The 9,150-nt window shown below is 46.1% G+C and overlaps 1 protein-coding gene across 2 annotated transcripts; it reads right to left on the bottom strand.

Annotated features, from left to right (window-relative positions):
* Window positions 1-4,535: 4,535 nt before the first annotated feature.
* Window positions 4,536-7,700, bottom strand: LOC119316249. Of its 2 annotated transcripts, XM_037590558.1 has the most exons (5): window positions 7,316-7,700; window positions 7,001-7,185; window positions 5,603-6,613; window positions 5,374-5,529; window positions 4,536-5,180 (listed from the first exon to the last, which is right to left on the bottom strand). In XM_037590558.1, exons 2-5 carry the CDS (start codon window positions 7,067-7,069, stop codon window positions 4,767-4,769), a joined length of 1,650 nt encoding a protein of 549 aa, XP_037446455.1. In that variant the 5' UTR covers window positions 7,070-7,185; window positions 7,316-7,700; the 3' UTR covers window positions 4,536-4,766. The 2 variants fall into 2 exon arrangements, with proteins under 2 accessions (XP_037446455.1, XP_037446454.1); XM_037590557.1 differs by having other exon boundaries at window positions 7,001-7,700.
* Between the last annotated feature and the right edge of the window lie 1,450 nt (window positions 7,701-9,150).

The following is a 9,150-nucleotide window of genomic DNA, read 5'->3' as shown; positions in this document are numbered from 1 at the left end:
GATCAATTGTTGTGTCTCTAGGGTGCCCCCTGCCCCCGTATACAAAGGAGCAAGGGGGGTGCGGCCGGCCGGGAGAGAGGGCGCGCCAGGAGGAGTCCTACTCCCACCGGGAGTAGGACTCCCCCCCCCCTTTCCTAGTTGGATTAGGACTTGGGAGGGGGAAAGAGGAGGGAGAGAGGAAGGAAGGGGGGGGGCGCCGCCCCCCTCTCCTTGTCCTATTCGGACTAGGGGGGAGGGGCGCACGGCCCAGCCCTGGCCGCCTCTCCTCTTCTCTGTAAAGGCCCACTAAGGCCCATTAACCTCCCGGGGGGTTCTGGTAACCTCCCAGTACTTCGGTAAAATCCCGATTTCACCCGGAACACTTCCGATATCCAAACATAGGCTTCCAATATATCAATCTTCATGTCTCGACCATTTCGAGACTCCTCGTCATGTCCGTGATCACATTCGGGACTCCGAACAACCTTCGGTACATCAAAACATATAAACTCATAATATAACTGTCATCGAAACGTTAAGCGTGCGGACCCTACGGGTTCGAGAACTATGTAGACATGACCGAGACACGTCTCCGGTCAATAACCAATAGCGGAACATGGATGCTCATATTGGCTCCCACATATTCTACGTAGATCTTTATCGGTCAGACCGCATAACTACATACGTTGTTCCCTTTTTCATCGGTATGTTACTTGCCCGAGATTCGATCGTCGGTAACTCAATATCTAGTTCAATCTCGTTACCGGCAAGTCTCTTTACTCGTTCCGTAATACATCATTCCGCAACTAACTCATTAGTTGCAATGCTTGCAAGGCTTAAGTGATGTGCATTACCGAGAGGGCCCAAAGATACCTCTCCGACAATCGGAGTGACAAATCCTAATCTCGAAATACGCCAACCCAACAAGTACCTTCGGAGACACCTGTAGAGCACCTTTTTAACCACGCAGTTACGTTGTGACGTTTGGTAGCACACAAAGTGTTCCTCCGGTAAACGGGAGTTGCATAATCTCATAGTCATAGGAACATGTATAAGTCATGAAGAAAGCAATAGCAACAAACTAAACGATCAAGTGCTATGCTAACGGAATGGGTCAATTCAATCACATCATTCTCTAACGATGTGACCCCGTTAATCAAATGACAACTCATGTCTATGGCTAGGAAACTTAACCATCTTTGATTCAACAAGCTAGTCAAGTAGAGGCATACTAGTGACACTCTCTTTGTCTATGTATTCACACATGTATTATGTTTCCGGTTAATACAATTCTAGCATAAATAATAAACATTTATCATGAAATAAAGAAATAAATAATAACTTTATTATTGCCTCTAGGGCATATTTCCTTCATACAGCCCTTAGGGCGTCGTTTAGACTTTGGGTTTTGTTTAGATTAAAAGTTTGCCATAGCTGCAACTTCGCGTACTTAGTTTGTGTCAAACGACCAGACCAAGACGTCACAGAACCCCACCTTGATCAATAAAGCTTTCATCTTTTATTCGCAATATCCAGATTGCAATCTCAGTTTCTTACTTGTTCTTCGTTTGCTCGCAGGAAATAGACCCTTGTGGTCAGGTTGATCGTGCTCCGGTGTGGTCAATAACCCTCGGAAGTTGGTTTAGCGATTGCTAAGGCGCAACGTCTTCGCACGTTCGTAGTCGGATCGTCAAACTCGACTCCCACAGAAAACGATATCTATCTCATCGGAACATCGGACACCTTCGCCTCTATCAAAAACTTAGCTAAACAATGTGCTTCTTTATTTGTCATTCGTCTTTCAAAGGTAAATTTGCAGTTAAAATTGATTGCACGCTGCTTGATCTCTCTTACAATGCTCCCATAGTTGCTCATTATGCCTTCATGTATCTCTTTGATAATTTGCTCCGCATCCAAAGCAACAACAAAATTATGGACGTGCAAATCCTCAGCTAGCGACAGGGCCTCTCGGTAAGAAATTGCTTCCAGAACCGCCGCATCAGTGATTCCACGGATAACCAAGGCTGAGCTACCCATGAACGAACCTCCCGCACCTCGGCACAACGCAACTGCCGGTCCACCAAGTCTAGAACATGCAACACTAGCATCCACATGGATTTTAGCATGGTCTGACGGTGGCGCCTTTGGTCAGGTAGCTATGTTTGTTGGAATAGTATGCATTGATGTTCTTGTAACCGGAACAATCTTAAGGCCAACAATGAATCTATTTATAAACTGATAGGTCGTCGAGGGTGTTTGATATATCTCTTCATGGACGACTTTCCTCCTGGCCCACCAGATTGCCCATAGTGTCACAGATAGCCTGACAAAAGACTCATGCGAAAAAGTGTCAATCATCGAGAACAACCATTGTTTCGCACTCGGTTCCATAGTTCCGCACAAGTGTACTGCTAGATCACCATGAACAAGTGCCCAGACGCATCTTACCATAGTGCACTCAAGTAAAGAATGTCTCTAGGAATCTGCACCTCCACATAATGCACAGTGACTTGAAGTAGCCATTTTTCTGTGTGCTCTCACATTTTCAGTTGATGGATGCACTGCTACAGCACCTGCTACGTTCTTCAGTTAACGGAAGAGAGCTGGCTAACGAACCAGCACACCCGCCCTCACTTCCCGGCCCAGGAGCGAGGCAGGACGCCCCCCCTCCTTTGTTTATTTCTTTGTTTTCTTATTTTTTATTTTATAAATAATTCAGGATTTAAAAAAGTTCCAAAATTTTAAAAAGTGCATTTTGGAAATATGTTTCGGAAACCATAAAATGTTCGTCGATTAGAAAAAATATTCATGGTTTCGGAATGTTCACGTATTTAAAAAATGTTTGTGATTTTGAACAAAAAATTTATTAATTCAATAAATGTTAGCAAAGTTTTTAAAACATGCCCAAAAAATAAAAAATGATTGTGAAATTACAAAAAAATCGATTCAAAAAATGTTCACTGTTTAAAAGTGTTCATGCATTTAAAAAAATGTTCGTCAAACAAAAAAAGTTTATGAAATTCAAAAATGGTTCACCAGTTAAAAAGATATTCCTTGGTTAAAAATGTTCAGCGATTCAAAAAATGTTCGTCAATTCATAAAATTTTACAAGTTTGAAAACAATGTTTACTATTTTAATTTCTTTTTGCAAAAAGTTGAAAAATGTTCAAGAATTTGAAAAAGATGTTCGAAAAAAGAAGAAAGGGAAAATAAAAAAGTACTTGAAAAAAGGAAAATATAAAAGAATATAAAAGAAAGAAGAATCAGAAGAAAAGAAAAAAAATGGTTCAGGGAACGAAACTACTATAGAGCCGACACTTCATGCACGATCTATGCACGACCGGCAATAAGACGGATGTGCTGCACTTTCTACCAAGATTGGATGGCTTGATGTGCACCATCGTGCATGGATCGTGATAAAAGCGTGTGTGCATAGCAGTGTTCATCGGGGATGTTCTGGAAGCTACCAAAAATGGGTGGGAAAAAACCAGACTGGGCCGGCCCATATTGTGGACAGGCACACATGGGGGCTATGCGCTAGGTCGCTGTCTAGGGGGGAGCTCATATACAGCGCTGCAGGCGCCCGCTAACGATCCGGCGCCTGCAGCGCTGCTAGCATGGGCCGGCCCACCAGCGTGATGGCCCCAGTTTCTTTTTACGAAAATAAAAATATGAATTCAAGAAAGATTTACATATTTAAAGAAAAAAAGGTTCATCCATTTGAAAAAATACGTTCATATCTTTAAAAAAAGTTCACCAAATTGAAAAAAAGTTCATCAAATTTAGCAAAAGTTCATTAAATTTGAAAAAAGTTCATAAATCAAAAAAAGTCATCCATTCTCAAGACAAATGTTCATTAAATTTCAAAAAAGTTCATCAATATTCAAAAAAGTTAGTAGAATATAGAAAAAAACGTCAACGGGCGCCCAGATGGGCCGGCCCATTTACGGACGCCAGAGGCGCCAGTTTACAAAATGCACGTTAACCTACGCTTCGAATAGAAATGGCCTTGACGGAAGGTCAACAACTCAAGATCGGCAATATCCTACGGCCTGCTACGCTCGTCTGTTGCGCAAAAGCTATTTACTGTATTTATCGGTTCATTTACTATTCTCTCTTCTTATCGTTGTCACTGAACGTTGAGTTGTAAAGCGTATCATTCAAGTGAGAACTTGGCCGAATACAAACATTCATCTTATAGCCAAAACCACAGCTGATTCTCTCAAATGACACTGCAGCAATTATCCGAATCCGATTCAGCACGCCATGGCCAAGCGACCAGCCAACATCGCCATCGCTTCTTCCCCACTGCCACAACTGGCCAGTGGCAATCTACTTGTCGAATGCTAAGGACGCTGTGTTATCACCAAGCAGGAGAGACAATTATTGTGCAAACACATCATACATGGTCACCGTAAAAATACAAATCCAACGATATACTTTTTGCAACATATACTCTAGATTTTTTTTTAGTTTGATATATATAGATGGTCTGCCGATGCTGCCCCTTCCGGGCAATATGCTCTAAAAAAACATGCTGATGCACTCATCGGCCATTACACATCAATGGATCCAATATTATTATAAACTTTGGTCTAAAATTTAACTGGATCATCAACTTCTTGAATTCACATACAAATAGTGCCACAATTGGTTTCAACTGATTTTAATTATACAAGGCATTGCAACTACAGAAGCAGACCAAATAAGGAAATGCGTATTTGGACCACTATTTCTAGCCCAATCGAGTACTCAGGCAAGCCGACTTGGTATTCAATAAACTGCCACTAACAGTCTTCAGTTACCCTTGCACGATAATCATCGCTTATTTCAGCAGCCGCCAGGAAGTGGATTATGGCAGGTGACTCGATGCCCTTCCTGATTTGCTTCTCCACTGAAGACATCTGCTTATCTGTCTTCGGAAACACTATCGGCTTTAGAGGCTCCTCGCCTTCGCAGTAGATACATGTGAGCCTGTCATACAGGTACACATCCCCTAGATTCACCGCTGCTTTCATGACACGCCTGACATGACTCACCATGTACTCTTCAGATTGGAAGCAGAAGAAGGTTAGCTTGGTGAGACAATGGTGCTTGAAATTTGATGTAGGTGATTCCCACTGGACACCCTTGTTCCTGCTATAGGACTTCTGCCTCCTCACCTTCTGGTCCATTTCCATTTCACATGGATGATCAATTACCTACATGCCACCCATAGGACAAAGGTAAATGGAACAGGTTAATTTTGCACTCCAGGTGAAAGCACAGGTGTGTGCAATCATGCAAGCAACCCCTAAAAAAATACTGTAGGTAGGAACATACTGTCTCATAGTAGAGCAACCCATCAGAGGAAAAAAAGAAGAAGAATAGAACAAGCTTTAGTTAAGAACAAACCGTCAATATGAGCTCCTTCAGGGATGGCGCCGCTTCCAAAAAGAACATTGTCCAGGTGAGATCATACCCTTCAGGAATGCTAAGTAGATTGAGAATCCTTAGTTGGCAGAACACATATGCCTGCCTTCTGGTCAAACACTCTGGTTGAACCCAAATCTGGAACAAGAAGCACGTGATAGGATGAGTAGTGAACAAGTGAAGCCAGAACAAAGCAATCAACCTGACTTACCTTTTCAGATTTAAACCCCAACCTCAGGTCTCGGACAGAGGTCTCGTGAAGAAATGTACTTAACTTGACCATTTTGTGCCAATTAAGAGCAACATTTGAAAGGCGCAGAACCTCAAGCAATGGGACATGGCCAAATGACAATGGTGGTTTTCTGAAAGACACCCAAGACTCAAACGCCAGGCAGGTGAGTTTCGGAACCCAGGCGAGTTTGACCATGTCAAACCGGCAATTAACAATACTAAGCTCTCTGAGCTGTGCATGTTCAACTTGGAGCGTTATCCAATCCTCTGTGTCGCAATTGAGAAAACCTAAATAATTTAATTTCTTGCAAGTGACAAGGATGTTGGAAACAAAGTCTGATTTGGCGAATCTCAAATTCTGCAGGTGGAGGCGGGTGAGACCAGCAAATGCATTGACACATTCATTAAAAAACGACACAAACCGTGTCCCATAGTTTTCCACGTCATAAACGTCGCACTCTAGGCGTTCCTTCTCTGTCAGAACTATGAATTCGGCCTTTTCAATCTTGCATGTTGCCATGGCACTGGCAACAGAATGCCCAACTGATATGGGGGCATCGTCTTTCAAGTAGAACGTCATGCTCAAGAGGCGGATGGTGCATCCACCCGGATCCCTGCGTGCCAGTATGCTCTTTGTCGCTTTGGCCGCAGCTGTATTGGCCACAACTTTGGCTGCATCGGCCAAGGCTTTGGCCACAGCTGCATTGGTCCTCTGAACCAATTCAGCATTGGACAATCCTGCATTGGCCAAAGCTTCGGCCACAGCTGCTTTGGTCCTCCGAACCAATTTACCATTGGTCTTTTTGGTTTTAGTTTCTGAGGGCAGGAGGTCCGGAGCACTGATTACAAGCCGTGGGAGCATTGCAGGAAGCTGACTCCACCTTCTCGAGAGGACACTGGTTCTCGCAGCGTTGCGGACATCGAGTCGGTCGAGAATGTTGAGCAGGATGTCATTGGGCAAGCTGCTGATCCTATCATCTGGATTGGCTTCCTGCATTTGGCACCCAAACAAATCAGAGTTGATACCACGGTACACTCAAATACACAATATTGATAAGTCTCGAAAGTGCAAGTTTGATTGTCTCGGAGATACAATTTGTCTACTGTCACAGGGATGCAACTTTAATCTACTTTAAGATAACACAGAAAATATTTTATTTATACTCCCTCCGTAAACTAATATAAGAACGTTTAGATCACTACTTTAGTGATCTAAACGCTCTTATATTAGTTTACAGAGGAAGTACCAACATAAATGGTACGTAGATTTCGATAGGCTCAAAGATTCAATTTTGATGCTGCCTGAAAGACTAAAATTTGACCCCTGGCTGCTAAGGAAAATAAGATATTCAGAGGAAGGGGAGGAAAAGGAACTCACCCCCACGGTCGAAGCGGATGGCCTGTCCATCAATTTGGCAGCCCGTCGCCGGCGACTAGACTTCGCCATCGCCCGAGTTGCTGGTCGCTCCGAAAACTGATGTCCACTAGGGAGTTGTTGCTCGCCTCCTCTTAAAATTGTCCGCCAGGCCAGATATATATATGTACTCCCTCCGTTCCGAATTACTTGTCATAGAAATAGATGTATTTTAGTTCTAGATACATCCACTTTTGCGACGAGTAATTTGGAACGGAGGGAGTAGCTGCTAGATTCCCGCCACCAATGGAAACTCGGATAATGAATTCGAAAGAGGACCTGTTTCTGATTGTAATCCGAAAAGGACTGCTTTGATTCAGGATTGCGGCTAAAGAAGGGAGGTGCTTCGATTGCGGACTGCGGCTCGGAGTGGAGCCGCTTGATTGCTTCGATTGCTGGTCGCAGCTCGGAAAGGAGCCGCTTGATTGCGGATCGCCGCTCCCAAAAGAGCTGCTGCTCTTACTGATTCGATTGGGGAGTGCGGCTCCCAAAGGGGGAGCTGCTTATTTGGTCGCCTATTCGCAAGCAGCAGCGGATCCTCATTCGAGGCATCCGACGGCAATTGCGACGGCGAGAGGGGGAAGATGGACCCCCGATCCCCTTTGCTCTCTGGTGGAACCCTAGGGCCTCGTTTGGCGCGAGTGGATGGGAGGGGTTTCGAGAGGATTTTCCTCGCTGCAAACCTGGCTAAACAGGCCGGCACGGCGCGGCCCGGCCTAAGTTAAACAGGCCAGGCACGGCACGGCCCGACCAAGCACGCTTAGTACACGGGCCGGGCCGGGCCGGCACGCGTGCTGACCTCCACGGCCCAAGCACGGCCCCTCAGTGAACGTGCCGGCACGCTGGCCCGGTAAGTACGCCAGCACGAGAGGCAGATCGAGGCGTTTTCTCATAAAAAAAGAAGTAACAAATCGAGGCATGCTACGTACGTGATCTCTTGCCTCTAAAAAAAAATCTCACGCGTCGTGCGCTCGTGGAGGAGGCACGTCTCTCTCGTTCGCTCGTGCCAGGAGGCACGTCGCTATCATCTCGCTCTTGTGCGCACGTCGCTCTCATGGGCCACACCTCCTGGTCCCCCCGCAACTGCCCATGCCAGCTAGTCCCCATATACTAGACGGTTAGGCGTGCCGGGCCGGGCTGGCACGCGTGCCTGCCTAGCCAGCCCTGGCACGGCCCTAGCCGGGCCACGTGCCGGGCACAGCCCGTTAAGTCACGTGTCGGGTCAGCCCGTGACGGGCCAGGCACGCGGGCTATCGTGCCGGCACGCCTAGGACTGCCCATTTGGCCAGGTTTGCTCGCGTGGGCCAAAAACCCCCCAAAATCCCGTTGGCCCATTTGGTACAGGGGGTTCGCATGGTCCGATCCCCTTCGATCCTCCCGAACCCACGCGATTCAGAACCCTCGTCCAAGGACTCAGGGAAGCCGCGTCCCAGCGCACGCCGCCACCACTGAGGGGAAGAGCCCCGCCGCCGCCACCGAGGGGAGGAGCCTCGACGCCCCGACTCTCCCCGGTGGTAAGTCATCGCAGCCCCGCCCCTCCCCTCCTCCGCTTCCTCTCCCGGTCGCCATGGCTACCACATCCCGCACGTCGTCCGTCCGCCTCTTTGTCAATGGCAAGCTCTCCAAGAACGTTGTGATTTTCTGATGGTGATGGTGATTGCTTATCGTTGTGTAGGATTTGTTGAACATCTCGCCAGGTAGGGTTTGATTAGGCTGGTCTGATGTTAATGACCAAAATTACTCTTTCTGAACCTGTAAGCTACCATGTAAACAAGTTGTAACGCCCTCGATGCGGTTATATCTCCCACGTGTCGAAGCATGACTTAGAGGCATAACCGCATTGAAAGCAATGTCGCAAGTGAGGTAATCTTCACACAACTCATGTGATACATAAGGGAAAAAGATACATAGTTGACTTACAATCGCCACTTCACACAATTACATGAATAAAGCATTACAACATCCAAATACAATCAAGATCCGACTACGGAACCAAAATAAAGAAGAACCCCAAAAGCGACAAAGGTCCCCGATCGACCCCAACTGGGCTCCACTACTGATCAACTAGAACGAAACAACACAAAGGGCAAGATCTTCATCGAGCTCCTCCTTGA

This window comes from Triticum dicoccoides, chromosome 6A (assembly GCF_002162155.2).
Source record: "Triticum dicoccoides isolate Atlit2015 ecotype Zavitan chromosome 6A, WEW_v2.0, whole genome shotgun sequence".
In the NCBI taxonomy this organism is placed as follows: Eukaryota; Viridiplantae; Streptophyta; class Magnoliopsida; order Poales; family Poaceae; genus Triticum; species Triticum dicoccoides.
This window is presented reverse-complemented; position numbering and strand designations above follow the sequence as displayed.